General features: G+C 35.6%; 1 protein-coding gene across 4 annotated transcripts in view; it reads left to right on the top strand.

Annotated features, from left to right (window-relative positions):
• PHF3 (PHD finger protein 3) overlaps nucleotides 1–9,850 on the top strand; it is a 102,624-nt gene extending 92,774 nt beyond the window's left edge. For all 4 annotated transcript variants that reach the window (XM_037842402.1, XM_037842399.1, XM_037842400.1 and 1 more), the window contains 5 exons: nucleotides 558–753; nucleotides 2,359–2,506; nucleotides 4,438–4,527; nucleotides 6,576–6,771; nucleotides 6,986–9,850. In XM_037842402.1, coding sequence (XP_037698330.1) covers nucleotides 558–753; nucleotides 2,359–2,506; nucleotides 4,438–4,527; nucleotides 6,576–6,771; nucleotides 6,986–9,111 — 2,756 coding nt within the window. In that variant the 3' untranslated portion in view covers nucleotides 9,112–9,850. The remainder of the gene's footprint in view (nucleotides 1–557; nucleotides 754–2,358; nucleotides 2,507–4,437; nucleotides 4,528–6,575; nucleotides 6,772–6,985) is intronic.
• Nucleotides 9,851–15,996: the final 6,146 nt, after the last annotated feature.

The raw sequence follows: 15,996 nt of genomic DNA, 5'->3' as shown, positions 1-15,996 counted from the left end.
CCCAGCAATTCGAATTTGCCAGTCAAAAGCCATGATCAGTATTTGGCCATACCATTCCACCCCCCGATTCTTGGGGAAGAGGGCTTCCATGTCCCTTTCTGTCCACAGCAGCTAGCCAGGAACCAGACCCAAGGCTGCTAGTCTTCAGTGGGGAATGGCCTCCAGTAGCTGCTGCAGAGTGATTTACTCGTAGTTTCTTTTTTTTACCATAGTTTCCCAGTGTCTTTGTCCTGCTCTTTCCTGGAGACTCTGCAGTGCTCCCCTGGTCTCCAGAGCTCCAAAACAGTTGTTTCAGACAGTTTCTGCCCTTCCACCAGCTGTTTTTGGAGGAGGAGTGAGTACTGCATCTTTCTACTCCACCATCTTCCCCCGAAGATCCTCCCTATTGGTTCTTAAATACAGAAGTAATATAACTCATTATGAAAAAAGATGATAGTTTAAAATTACCCCAGAACAAATTGAATCTAGGAAACAATATCTTTAGGAAGTGAAAATAAATCAATATACAGAAATTGTAGCTTACAAAAATGTTTTATTTTGGTGTCTTCTTTGTTTAGGTCGAATGGCACCACCTGTAGATGATCTTTCTCCAAAAAAAGTGAAAGTCGTTGTTGGAGTGTCTCGTAAACATTCAGACAATGAAGCAGAAAGTATAGCAGATGCATTATCTTCAACTTCAAATATTTTGGGTTCTGAATTCTTTGAAGAAGAGAAACAAGAGTCTCCAAAGTCAACATTTTCTCCTACTCCACGGTAATTTTCTTTTAGTGATAACTCTGTAAAGATTTTAGAACTTTTGCCAAATTTTACTTGGAGGTCTTCAAAATCAGAAATGTTACATATTTCTTAGGAACTTTTCTTTTGAGAAAGTGACCATACCTTCTGTACTCTAAACTAATTGGAACAAAAGAATAAGACTCTTTAAGTTAATTTAGAGGATTGTTTGGAGACATCTCTTTTAAAACTCTTTTTAATTATGTTGGTTCCAAGAGGCAGGTATTAGTTTGTTAAAGAAAAATTGCTTACACTTCTCTGGACGTAAGCCAAGAAGAATAATTCTGTAAAACGTAACTGTAAATGCGAGTATAATTTTGTAAAGTGAAAATATAAACCCTTTATTATCCTTTACAAATTTTAGCCTTGTTGATGTGTTCTAGTTTGCTAATGCTGCCGGAATGCAAAACACCAGAGATGGATTGGCTTTTATAAAAAAAGGGGGTTTATTTGGTTACACAGTTACAGTCTTAAGGCCATAAAGTGTCCAAGGTAACACATCAGCAATCGGGTACCTTCACTGGAGGATGGCCAATGGTGTCCGGAAAACCTCTGTTAGATGGGAAGGTACATGGCTGGTGTCTGCTCCAGAGTTCTGGTTTCAAAATGGCTTTCTCCCAGGACGTTCCTCTCTAGGCTGCAGTTCCCCAAAAATGTCACTCTTAATTGCACTTGGGATATCTGTCCTCTCTCAGCTTCTCCGGAGCACGAGTCTGGTTTCAACAGCCGTCTTCAAACTGTCTCTCATGTGCAGCTCCTGTGCTTTTTTCAAAGTGTCCCTCTTGGCTGTAGTGCCTCTTCAGAACACTCACAGCTGCACTGAGTTCCCTCTGCCAGTCAGCTCATTTATATAGCTCCACTGATCAAGGCCCACCGTAAATGGGTGGGGCCATGACTCCGTGAAAATATCTCATCAGAGTTATCACCTACAGTTGGGTGGGGCACATTCCATGGAAACACTCAAAAGAATTCCAATCTAATCAGCACTAAAGTGTCTTCCCCACAAGATTGCATCAAAGGTAATGGTGTTTGAGGGACATAATACATTCAACATCAACGTAAATACATTTAGCACAACATGCTAAAATAGAACTAACTGACGATTAAGTAGAAAATGGATTTTATTTGTGAGCATATCTTCAGGCTGCTAATTTTTTTTTTAAATCTTATTTTTTTATTGTTAGATATAACATATACATAGAAGTGATAACTTTCCAAGTGCAATTTAACAAGTAGTTAGCAAATTTCAAAAAATATTGTAGGTTACAGTTCCACAGTTTCAGTTATTTCCTTATTATGAAATACAGCATATATACACAAGGGTAATATCTTTCAGAGTATGATTTAACAAGTAAATATATAGGAAATTTCCAAAGTTGTTATGAGTTATGGTACCATGGTTTCAGTTATTTCTTTATTGTGAAATATATAACTTATATAAGAAAAGATATAGATTTCAAATTACAATTTAACAAGTAGCTGTAGAACAAATTTCAAAGGCTGCTTTGTGTTACGGTTCCACCATTTCAGTTCTTTCCTTCTAGCTATTGTAGGTTGCTAATTTTTTAATGTGTTTTTTTTCAGTCCTGAGATGCCTGGAACTGTTGAAGTTGAGTCTACTTTCTTGGCTCGATTGAACTTCATCTGGAAAGGTTTTATCAACATGCCTTCTGTGGCAAAATTTGTTACCAAAGCCTATCCAGTTTCTGGCTCCCCTGAGTACTTGACAGAGGTATGTGAATTTCTGCCCTCCTATGCCTGGGATCGAATATGTATTTTTGAAAGCAATAGGCAGGAAACATTTGGTTCACAATGAAAGTATTTATTATAACAATGATTCTTAACTCATTTAACTGAATTATGAATTCACAAATAGATTTTTGGAATTGTGGGAAACTGTGCCTTAAAGTTTTAAACTTTAGCCATATGACCTGCACTCTTTCTCAGCTATGCTTCATTGTATCAGAAAATTTAAAATTAATGAGAGTCTGCAAGGGTAAAGTTTTTTCTTTAAATACAAACTTACATTAGAGACACAGCCTTCAGTTTTAACCCATCTGGAAGATTTTTCATTGTTAAACAGGTCTTCTAATTCTCCCACCCCTTAAATTTTCTTAGCTTCATGACTGCCTATTTCTGTAAACTCTGGTTTAGACTGGAGTTGAAGCTTTACAGCTAATTGGCATCTTCATGAGATCAATAACTATAGGTGCTGCAGTGATGCCCTTGGTTGGTTTAATATCTGAGGGAATAGAAAGGAACTGTCATGTAGTGTTGGTGGAAAATTGCAGCTGTGTATAAAAATGTTATGAAAATTGAGGAAGTATGACATTTAAAAAACTATTTTGAAGAAAATATGTATCTTTCTGTGTATGCAGACAAAATAAATCAGTACATATGTGCTATATTTATGGGGAGGTTATATTTTATTATTAATTATGTGCATATATAACATTTACTTTTTCATTCATTTTCAGTCTGGTGACCATAAAAGCAGATTTTTTTAAAAAAAATTTTTTCTGTATTTCAAAAAAACCTCAATCATATGTCTGTTCATTTTAAGGCTAACATAACTTTACGTTTCTTTGGATTAGGCTGAAACTAGTTTAATTCAGTAAATGTTGCTAATCTAATGTTTTCCAGTTTATTTCTTTAGCAGTTGTGATTTTGATTAATAAACAACATGATTATTACTTTTACAGTAGTTTGCTTGGTAAACAATAACTTTAAAATGTGGAATTTGTAAGATAATTAATTGGTCCTATGATGTTCTTCTTTTTGAAAAAATTTGATGAGAAATTGAGTCTTTGCTCCCAGTGAAAGATGATTCTTCCTTTAGATTAAAGTCCAGAACTATGAAACCCTTTTGATTTTAAACAAAATTATTATTTTCCTCCCTGAGCTACAGATTCTGTGTGGTTGCTTTCCAAAACTCTACCTTTACTTATTTTTAGAGTGATTAGGTCTAAAATCCCAAGTAAAATGTTGAAAGTAGTAAATAAGCTTAATTGAATTTAGTAACAACTATTTAATTATGCCTGTTATGATTTTTCTCAGTCTTCATAGAAAAAATAGTAACATACTAATTAAAGTTTTAAATGATCTTAATTGCACAGTTCTTAATTGTTTTATGTATACTGTATCATCTGTTTTCAGAGAGATTGTGCTTTCAAAATAGTAAATCCTGTATTATAACAATGTCATTCTTTTTCTGTGCAAGAAAATGCTCTGTTAATAAATCCTATAACCATATCCCTGCCCACTACCACCAAAATAAATAAGCAAACAAATAAATAAATGGAAAAACAGTCTCTCCTGATATTCTGAAATGTGTTCTGCCTTTTCCTGGATTGCTAATGTGGAGTCCTTGCCACTGCTTCCTTTCCTGTGCTTGTCTTTCCGGCTCCAACCTGTCATAACCTTAGATTTTTTCCTAATAGCAGTATTTTGGGGATTTACCTACATCAGTTGGAGTTGGCATTTGAGGTAAAACTTAATTGCCATCCCTGTCCTATATTACATTCTTGGATGCATTTCATTATTTTTTATTTACTTGTTTTTATTACCATTTCAAATTAATCTTAGCGCTAAGCTTTTGTGAATTATGACTATCATAGTAAAGATATTCTCTATTCATTGATCACCTTTCATTTTTTACCATAGGATCTACCAGATAGTATTCAAGTAGGTGGCAGGATATCACCTCAGACAGTTTGGGATTATGTGGAAAAAATAAAAGCATCAGGAACCAAGGTAATGAAAACCTTTTTCATTATACCACCATGGAAGAACATTCGGAAGTAAACCAATCAGTTCTTGTGCAAGGTCCTCTGGGAAAGGGAGCCAATACAAATTCTAAAACTACATGCTGTACTTTACGAAAGTGATCCAAAGCCAATTGCTGAGGCTCGAAACAACCCAGCATTCCTTGTTTTTTTTCCTCCCTGTTATGCTTGTTCTGTGGCTTCTGTCATAGTTTTGGAAGAAATGTTTTAGAGTAAGTTAAGATTCACTCTGGAATTTGCCTTGCCCTAACTTATAGACAGTTGTTTTAGTTAGGGTACATGCTAAGCTGTTGCAACCAAGAGACTCTGAAATATAGTGGCTCAAAGAATATAGATGTTTAGTTTTTCTTATGTTAGGTAGACCAGTTGTTCAGGGTTGTTAGTTGGCACTAGTTCTACAAGCTCATACAGCGACCAGGCTCCTTCTTTCATGTTATTCTGCTATTCCCAAGACTGTTGACTTCATCAGTCAAACATGGTCAGAGCTGACTCACCAGCACCAAGTGAAGAAATGAAGAATGCATGTCCAGTTTTAAGGGCAAGACTTCACTTCCTGAAACTTCCATTGGCAAGAATACTTGTCATGTAGACACTTAATTAGCTAGTAGGGAGGCTGGAAGACGTCATCTTTTAGATGGCCATGTGTCTGGATACACATTCCTCATATTGCTGATAGGAGGAAAGACAGAGAATTGATAGTGGGTGATAGTTGGTAGCGTCTGTCACATTAATACTTATCTTTTTCTTTTCTCTCCATGTTTCCTGTCATTTCTTTAACTTACTAAACAGTACATACACAGGAAATTAAATCATTAGGAGAAATTGTTTTCCCTTCCAAAGGTGACAGTACCTAGCGTATTACAGATATTCAATAAATAAATCTTCAATAAATGCCATTAATTTTCTTCATCTTTTTCTTAAGATTAGAAGTCTTCAAAATGGAAAGGTGAAATTAATACTTTTATTCCAATATAGATTTTAGAATTTAAATTGGCACAGTGTTAGAATATAATAAACTTTGAAGCTCTATAAAAAAGTTACCGCATTTATTTGTTGTCATATTCTTGTGATAAAAATTGGAGGTTTTACTCTTGGACATTTTGAGATTCACTCTTGAATCTATGCATAAATTACTGCCCAAAACTTTGTTTCCATCTGGAACTGACTGGAACCCTGTAATAGTTATATAATAATATATAATATATAATATATCTTTGGTGTTTTCTTAATCTAAAAGGTCTGGATTACAGACCTTTTATAAGTCTTAGAGTCATAGTTCAGCTCATACACTTGTTTATTCTGGTATCCTGCATCATTTTAGGCTTTACAACAAATCTGGCTCTCCCCATTTTGAGTGTAAATTTTCATGAAAAATTATCCATTTCTTAGTCTACCAAGTTAATACCAAATTAGGAATGTCTTTTCTATCAAAAACAAAGCCGAGAACCCACAGGGAAGCAAAAAAGTTCCTGAATAAGCCAAATGTATTTTACAGAATTGGAGGTCTTTCCATCCAGGCATTCCACTTTATATCTAAGTGCAAGTCCAGTAGTATGGATTATCCGAATTTGTGTGTTTGTGTGTAGGTGTGCATGGTTGGTTCTATTAAATCCCAGTGTGCCAGTGGCACAGACATCTGTCTGTTGAGGTCATAGCATTGGAAATCAGAAAATAGTATACATGTATGAAGACTTGGATTTCAGTGTCTTCTCTGCTACTGACAAATCGTGTGACCTTGAACAAATTGGTCAATCACTTTGGGACCCAGTTTCTTATGGGAATCCTTTAAATAAAAATTAAAAAAAAAAAATCCATAAATAGTTTAGCAAAGATCTTTCCTGAAGACTTGTTTCCTTTCAGTATTCTCATCTGGTTTTAAGTTGGTAAACCAAGTTATTTGGTAACATCATTATAAAATTGAATATATTATTACTAATTGAGAAATGATATTTAAAACAAGATTTTCTTTAGTTTTTTTTGTTTTGTTTTTAAATGTTTGCTTTTTTTCTTGAATAGGAAATTTGTGTGGTTCGCTTCACACCAGTAACTGAAGAAGATCAAATTTCTTACACATTGCTGTTTGCGTACTTCAGTAGCAGAAAGCGCTATGGAGTAGCTGCCAACAACATGAAGCAGGTTAAGGATATGTACCTTATTCCTTTGGGTGCTGCAGATAAGATTCCACACCCTCTTGTGCCTTTTGATGGACCTGGTAGGTATACATTTTAATAATAGGATATTATTGAAATAAAGTGGGAAATGGGACCAAAGTGACAAAGCTTGCTTTCTTAGAATCCAGACCTCTATAGATGGCTTGAGAGGGACAGGTACCCATTTGATAGCCCGTAGTAAGATAGATGCACAATTGAACCATTTATTGTAATGATTGAAAATGACTGTTGATTGATGTTTTTGATTTTATACAGGACTTGAACTGCACAGACCTAATTTATTGTTGGGCTTAATTATTCGTCAAAAACTGAAGCGGCAGCACAGTGCTAGTGCTAGTACTAGTCATACAACTGAAGCTCCTGAAAGTGTACCAACGACATTGCCCCCTGATAAAAAAAGTAAAATAGAAGTTTCTACAGAGGAAGCACCAGAGGAGGAAAATGATTTTTTTAATTCTTTTACAACTGTATTACACAAGCAGAGAAATAAGCCTCAGCAGACTCTTCAGGAAGACCTTCCAACAGCAGTTGAACCTTTAGTAGAAGTCACCAAACAGGATCCACCAAAACCTTTACGATTTCTTCCTGGGGTATTGATTGGCTGGGAAAATCAACCTTCTACTCTGGAATTAGCAAATAAACCTCTTCCTGTGGATGATATACTTCAAAGCCTTTTGGGCACTACTGGTGAAGTATATGAACAGGCTCAGTCTGTGACAGAACAAAACACTCTTAAAGAAATTCCATTTATAAATGAGCAAACGAACCTGAAAGCAGAGAAAATAGATAAAGTGGAAGTAACTGATGTTGAAGCCAAGGAGGTAAAGATTAAAGTAGATAATCTTTCAGAATCTGCAGGTAATTCGGTTGTAGTACTAGAGGAAATACCAGTGGCGGGGCCATCTTCCATTTCTCCGGGGCCCTTGACAAGTCTTAGTCTGAGAGGTAAGCCACCAGATGTTTCTACAGAAGCATTCTTAACAAATTTATCCATTCAGTCAAAACAAGAGGAAACTGTGGAGAATAATTTAGAGAGGCCATTAAAAAGACAGCTGCTGCAAGATCAAGAGAGTAATTTGCAAGATAACAGGACTTCAAATAGTAGTTCTCCATGCAGGTCTAATGTAGGAAAAGGAAACACAGATGGTAACGTGGGTTGCAGTGAAAACCTTGTTGCTAATACAAGGTCCCCACAGTTTATCAACCTGAAAAGGGATCCTAGACAAGCAGCAGGACGAAGTCAGCAGATAACTACTTCAGAAAGCAAAGATGGTGATGGTTGCCGGAATGGAGAAAAACACCCCCTACCTGGCCTGTCACATAACAAGGAGCACTTAACGGAACAAATCAATGTTGAAGAAAAATCTTCTGTAGAGAAAAACTCGTGTGTTCAGCAGAGTGATAATTCAAAAGTTCCACAAAACTCACCCTCTGTAGAAAACATGCACACTTCTCAAACAGAACAAACAAAACCTTTACAGGAGGATATTTTAATGCAAAATATTGAAACTGTGCACCCATTTCGAAGAGGATCAACAGCAGTAACGTCTCATTTTGAAGTTGGAAACACCTGCCAATCAGAATTTCCTTCCAAAAGCATCACTTTTACCTCCAGAAGCACCAGCCCTAGGACGGGTGCAAACTTTTCATCCATGAGGCCACAGCAGCCCAACCTTCAACATCTCAAGTCTAGCCCCCCTGGATTTCCATTCCCAGGACCTCCTAATTTCCCCCCACAAAGCATGTTTGGATTTCCACCACATTTGCCACCCCCATTACTCCCCCCTCCAGGCTTTGGCTTTGCTCAAAATCCCATGGTTCCCTGGCCACCTGTTGTTCATCTGACAGGTCAACCACAACGTATGATGGGCCCCCTTTCACAAGCATCAAGGTATATAGGCCCACAAAATTTTTACCAGGTTAAAGACATTCGGAGACCAGAAAGACGTCATAGTGACCCGTGGGGTAGGCAAGACCAACAGCAGCTGGATAGGCAATTTAATAGGGGTAAAGGAGACCGCCAGAGATTTTATAGTGATTCACACCACTTGAAAAGAGAACGGCATGAAAAGGAATGGGAGCAAGAATCTGAAAGGCATAGACGCAGAGACAGAACCCAAGACAAGGACAGAGACAGAAAAAGCAGGGAGGAAGGGCACAAAGATAAAGAGAGGGCCCGGGTATCACATGGTGATCGAGGAGCAGATGGAAAAGCAAGCAGAGATAGTAGGAATGTAGACAAGAAACCAGATAAACCTAAAAGTGATGACCATGAGAAGGACAAAGAACGAGAGAAAAGTAAACATAGAGAAGGTGAAAAGGACAGGGATAGGTACCACAAAGATAGGGACCACACCGACAGAGCTAAAAGCAAAAGGTAAAATTTGCAGGCTGTTTCAATATTACATTTAAATAACTGTTAAATGTTGTATCTTAAAACTTTATAAGATTGCCTGATCAGATTGTGCCATCTTTTACATTTTTAATATTGGTGGTTTGCAGAACAATAAACTCCAATTCTGTGTGTTGGTGCAGTGCTCTGTACCAGTGCTCATCATCCCTTCTTCATACCACCTATCCCTAGTTGTAGGAATTTAATATTTTTAAAAGTTTTACATTGCTGTATATTCAAAGATTTGTTTTATTAATATGCAATAAAGGCTTAGAAATTTTAGTTTTACTCCTTAATTGATAAATATGGTTAACTATGGAATATATTTACTGCCTCTAGTGAATGTCCTTTATATAATGACTAATTTGAGAGTAATGTGTGCTCTGTAAGTTTGTTTTAAATTGCACTGTTTTTAAAGAAACTGTAGAGGACAAAAACCAAGCAACTTCATAATCAGATTATACTAATCATTCAGTTGAGCAGTTTTTGACCAAGAATCAGAAGCAAGGAGTACATTTATTGCTTTAATCTGCACTCATTGAAGGCATTTTATTACCGTATACTACAGCTTTGTAGTAGGCCATTATTTTCCTTTTCCTTTTTGGCTCTTCAGAAACTTGAATACTTAAGCTTGTACATGATCTTGTGTTTTGCTATCCTTTTTACTGTAAAATGTAAATATTTTAAGGACTATTTTGATTCTAAATGATAAAAGAATTTCTCACCTATTTTGTGTGTGTGATTTGAAATTCAGTAGTAAAAGAATTTCCTCTTTAAAGCTTTAATTACCTTCAGACATTGTTCTTATCTAACTCAACCAAGAACTTATAGGCATAGCTATCTATATCAGACATTAGATGAAGGGAAAAACAATTTTTAAAAAAATAGGTTATAGACTATTGAGATCAGAAGTGCAGTTCTGAAGAAGCTAGAATTTAGAACTATTGAAAATTTGTGCACCTATATTCTAACCCACTTTATATGTATGCTTCTGAAAAATTGTACATCATCAGATTTTGGTACACTGACTCAGTATCATTGTAAAATCACAAAACTTTTTATTGAAGAGAAATGTGTTGTGAATCTTTTTGTGAAATATGTAATTAACCCTAATTTGTTTTTAGGGTAACTCTACAGTTTCATATGTCAGATTTGCTTGAAATAGAAAGCACAGGAAGGCTCTTGTTAATCCAAATCTAAAAATATTTACATTCTAAAATACTTATTGTAATGATTGCTATAATTTAAAGCTATAACTACTAATTGATGCTAACACTTGACACAAAAAGAAAACAGAAACCAGTTTTTTTACTTAACCTGTACTAATGAAGAAAAGTAGATGACTGCACAAAATTAAGACGATTATGGTTGTTTTCCTGGCGTGTAAAGATTAGAGTTAAAAATAGATTTGAAATTGAATCCACCTTGCTATACTCACTGGAGGGAAAAGGATTCAAAACTAAACATTTTGTCTAATTTGCAACAGTTTGCAACATTGGTTTTTCCTCCTCTGTCCTCTGAAGTTAACCATTATAAAAGTTCTGAAACAGAGGACTTGTATGTAAAAAAGGTTTGTTTAACTTTGGTCTATTTTTCTTTTGGAAATTAACTTCTTAGGAAAAAAGTCACTTAATTCCTAAACAAAATCTAAGGTCAGTCAGTCATCTTTTGCAACATTATGAAGAAATTGTTGCTGAGATTTTACAAAAGAATTTTTTTTCATTTTTTATTTCAACTATGTATGTTTTCAGTAGGTCTGCTTTTGCTGATTTATCTGTTTGGGGGCTGTTTGATCAGGCACCAGATTTCTTTTGTAAGATACAAGTAAAGAAGAATGAGTTAGCCAGTGGAAAAAAGTCTTGAAGTCAGTTTCTGACCACTTTTTAGCTAGTTAATAGTTTCTTTGTAATAGTGTTGTATTGCTTACTTCAAAATTCTTCATATTGCATTGGAATTGAAATATATACCCTTTTAAGATAGGCAAGGCAGATACATTCTCCTATTAGTGGTGACAAGTGACGGGTTAAGGGGCTACTAAGTGTTAGAATCAGGTCTTTAAATTCCTGTCTGACTCTGATATATTTTGGAGAGTAGGGAAAGTATGGATATACTGGTAAGTTTCCTTTTAAGGAAAGAAAGAAAATGAGAAAAGTTTTCAACAAGTTAGTAGATCCAGAGAGTTAGTAGATCCAGAGCCGTGCTGAGTCTTTAAGCCCCATCTATAACCAGCTTTACGTGAACTAGTGAATTAAATGAACTTCATCTTTCAGTTTCTCTTGTTTTAAGAAAAACTTGCTTTTTAAAAAATGTTTGACATCTTTTAAAATTTAGAACCGTTTTAAGATTCAGCTTATACATACCCCTATTAAATAAAATGGACCAGGGTGTCTGAGTACCTTTGAAGTCCACCCCTTATAATCCTTGTGGCATTTAGAAAGTCTCCATGAACCTCTATATTTCAAGGCTTGTGATAAGAACTTGCCATAAACGTTGATCAGCCTTGAAAGGGGAAGACTATCTGAGAAGTGAGGAAACTGGTACTTAGAAAAAAGTTGAAAATTTTGCCCAAGATTAGGTTGCCATTGTCAGAACTGAAGTCCTACCCAAGTTCCACTATTCTCCAAAGTCCACGTGCTTGACTGTTGGGCTTTGAGAATTGAGAGAGGGAAAAAGCAGTAGCCTGATTATCACACCTTTCACGGACCTCTTTCTCCCCCATCCTGGCAACCTGTCCAATGAGCAACCTACCCCCACCAAAATGAGCAAGAAGACACAACCAGAAACTCACAGACTCTGTACAGATTTGTAAAGTTTATATTTATCACAAATTTTCCTGCATTTCTTCTTGCTGCTTTGACAAATTACCACAAACTTAGGGGCTTAAAACCACATCAGACATGGATCTTAATGGACTAAGATCAGGGTCTCAGCAGGTCCATTTCTTTCTGGAGGATCTAGGGGAGAATCCATTTCCTTTCCTTTTCCAGTCTCTAGAGCGCCCCCCGCCTCGCCCTCCCCCAACACACACACACACACACACACACACACACACACACACACACACACACTTTCCTTTGCTCATGGCTCCTTCCTACGTCTTTATAGCTAACACTAAGCCTGAGTCTCATGTTGCCATCTCTCCTGATTCTCTTCCACTTTTAAGGATCTTTGTGATTATATTAGACCTACTGGAATAATGCAGAATAATCTTGTTTTTTAAGGTCAGATGATCAGCAACCTTAATTACATCTGCAATCCTAGTTCTTTGCCATGTTCCAGGGATTAGGATATAGATGTCTTTAGGGGACCATTCTACCTACCTCAGCTTCTGATTCACTAATTGTAGTTTAGTTATGGGCGAGCTAATCTTAAATTTTTGGAGTTATAGAACATCTAATGCTATAGTACATATATGTTGAAAATTAGAAAAATACCAACAACAGAGAAGAAAATGGAGTGGCAAACTACTTGGACCTTAATTATGTGTTTATGTATGTGTCTTAATTGTTTTTTAGTTATTAATAGTGGCTATGTTTTAAGAGTATATAAATCAAGTTTAAAGGCATTATGAGAGTTTGCTAATGAATCAGATCTTATTAAAATTAATAATATACTTTAACATTTGGATATTTTGGTTATGTGATCCCCATCTCCTGAAATTCCTCTAAGTAGGTTACCATGTACTGCCTACAAAGAGCAAAATACATAATCTGCCATTGATTCCAGTCTCCCACAGCAAAGCATGCATAAAATTAGCTACTGCTTTAAAAAAGTGCCAAACACCTTGAATCTTAGATCCCTGTTTTAAAGAATTTTGGTGATTCATGTATGGAACAAGTGGATGACATGAAAAACAAAGAGGTCAATCCTAGGAAGTGTTTTGAAAACCTAAGTCGGCTGTTTGATCTTACTGATACAGAACAGTTATTGGGGACACCCCATCATAGTTCTAAAGAAAGGGCAGTGAATCCAGTGTAATGCAAATATTCCTAAATACCTTTACCTTTTCTGTGAAATAGTTATAATCTCCAAACTTTAAATATTTTTTTTATTTTAAAAGAATACTTTTCTCCAAAATATTTTTTTCCAGGAATTTTTTATTTAAAAGTCATCATAGAAAAGTTAAATACCATTGCCATCCCTTAGTTTAGGTACTTTACTTTAAAAAATGTTCTCATGTTTACATTCAACACTGTTTCAGAAGCATCATAACATTTAAATTATCTTCAAAGGTCTTTCTTTATTAACCATACTTTGTTCTGGGAAAGCATATTATATAGGAACTTGTCAACACCACCATCACCAAGAGCAAAACCAAGAATGATGTTGACTATACAAAATTCTGGAACTTTAAGGTGAAAAAAATATTTTACCAAGTTATTTTTACTTATAAAGAGAATCATTTTTTGCACATTTTTACTGTCCATCTTAAATGAAGACAGCTGGGTGGATTCTCTTATCTGCTTCTGTCATCTCTTTCATTATATCATTTTGTTTGAAATATGTAAAGAAAACCTGGCATCCCACAGATTAGTTGTTGGGGTGGGGGGACTTGGTGGATCTCTTGAAAAGGTCTGGGGGCCCTTTAGGTGTGCTGAGGAGGTACATTATTATGAGAACATATGGGGTCCTGGCCTACTATGATGGGAGTGGTGCAGGCAAATTTTTCCCTGAAGCTTTTGTGAGCTTCCTTTGAACAGTTTTCTTGACTTGATACATAGAATTGTATAGTGTTGGTTAGCAGTTCATAAAGGAATTTTTAAAGAGCAGTTATCTTTGTGATCTCAACACCTCAATGGCATGATACGGTGTGGATCAAAAGTAGGTCAAGGTTCTTCAACAAATATTGGGTGTGATTATCTTAAGTTGATTTTTTTTTTTAAATTAAATGGTGCCAAAGTTTTAAATTTTGGTCTCTAGGGCCTTCCAGAATGTCTGTAGCTTTGTGATTGGAACAGAGTGACTAAAATAACAAGGACCCCCCTCCCCCGCCCAAATTTAAGATTCTTCAAATTAATAAAGATAAAGTACTTAGGTTTTTTTTTAATTAGACTGGAATTAGCACATGCAAATTTTATTTATTAATAGTGTTTGAGAAATTAAATCTGCATCCTCAGTCCTCGTAATTATAAATTGTTTTCTCCATTTACTTGATGTGTATTACCTATTTTTTCTTTTAAACTTTAAATGCTGCTTATTACCAAGATTGTGTTTTTTCCACATATTCTTTATCTAGCGGTTAGTGCTTCATGTCAGTAATGTGTTACCATTTGCTTTCTAGGTAGCAAAATATCAATTTTTGAAAATAGTAACAATACTGGCAACCCACTTTCTAATCTGCAATGGCAAAGTGGGAGTAGGGGAGGATAAATGCTTCCCACAATTATATCAGTAACTTGTTAGGAGAAAATATACTGTCTCAAGATATGCTTGTAAAGATACAGATGATAATTTTCAATGGCATAATTCAGAACCTGTTTTATGCCCAATTTTGAAATCTGTAGACTTGGAAAAAGTTACACAATAATGAGTTTGTTTTTTTATTTGATCAGTTATGTAACAGCATGGTTTAAAAAGTCAAATAGTTCCACAAAGTTTATAAACAAAAAGCAGTCCTCTGCACTGTTGTATGGAGGAAACCACTTTCAATTCTTTTAGACATAGCTTAGGATATTTGCTTTCTTATTTCTAAATGCTATTTTTTAACCTATTTTTGAAAATGTATTAATGTCTTATTATGGAAGATGGCTTAGCTCTCACAAGTCCAGTTTCTTCTCCCCTCAACTTTCCTCTTCCCAGATTCATCCAATAATTTTTTAATTCAGTTTTATTTAGATACAGTCACATGCCATACAGTCATCTATGGTGTACAATCACTTGTTCACCGTACAATCATATGGTTATGTATTCATCACCCCAATGTATTTTTGAACATTTTCCTTACGCCAGAAAGAATCAGAATAAGAATAAAAAATAAAAGTGAAAAAGAACACCAAAATCACCCCCCATCCCACCCTATTTTTCGTTTAGTTTTTGTCCCCATTTTTCTTCTCATCCACCCATAACACTGGATAAAGGGAGTGCAAACCACAAGGTTTTCATGCTGTCAACCCTTGTAAGCTACATTGTTATACAGTCTCCTTCAAGAGTCAAGGCTACTGGGTTGACGTTTGATAGTTTCAGGAATTTACTTTTAGCTATTCCAATACATTAAAACCTAAAAAGTGTTATCTATGTAGTGCGTAAGAATGTCCACCAGAGTCACCTCTCAACTCCATTTGAAATCTCTCAGCCACTGAAGCTTTATTTCATTTCATTTCACATCCCCCTTTTGGTCAAGATGATGTTCTCAATCCCACAATGCCAGGTCCAGATTCATCCCCGGGAGTCTATCCTGCATTACCAGAGAGGTTTACACCCCTGGGAGTCAGGTCCCACATAGGGGAGAGGGCAGTGAGATCATCTGCCAAGGAGGTTTAGTTAGAGAGGGCCACATCTGAGCAACAAAGAGGCACTCAAGGGGAGACTCTCGGGCACAATTTCATCCAATAATTTTTGGTTTAAGTCCTTATTCAAGTTTTATTACATGATCATGTTAAATATTCATAACTGAGTCATGTAGTATAATATCATTACATTTCCTTGTATAATTTTTATTGGTTAATAACTTGTACTGTTTTTTTATGTATCTATCACTAATTCACTCCCACCTGAATTTTATTTTTAAAAATCACAGATAAATACCAAATGAACTATGGAGCTAAAACTTAGGAGTCAACGTATTTACAGATGGATATTTGAAAAACAACCAAAACCTTTTCTTTAGTTAAATGTTACAAGTTTATCAAAAAGATATGTTAACATTTAAGCTATT

Source organism: Choloepus didactylus, chromosome 7, assembly GCF_015220235.1.
Source record: "Choloepus didactylus isolate mChoDid1 chromosome 7, mChoDid1.pri, whole genome shotgun sequence".
Lineage (NCBI taxonomy): Eukaryota > Metazoa > Chordata > Mammalia > Pilosa > Megalonychidae > Choloepus > Choloepus didactylus.
This window is presented reverse-complemented; position numbering and strand designations above follow the sequence as displayed.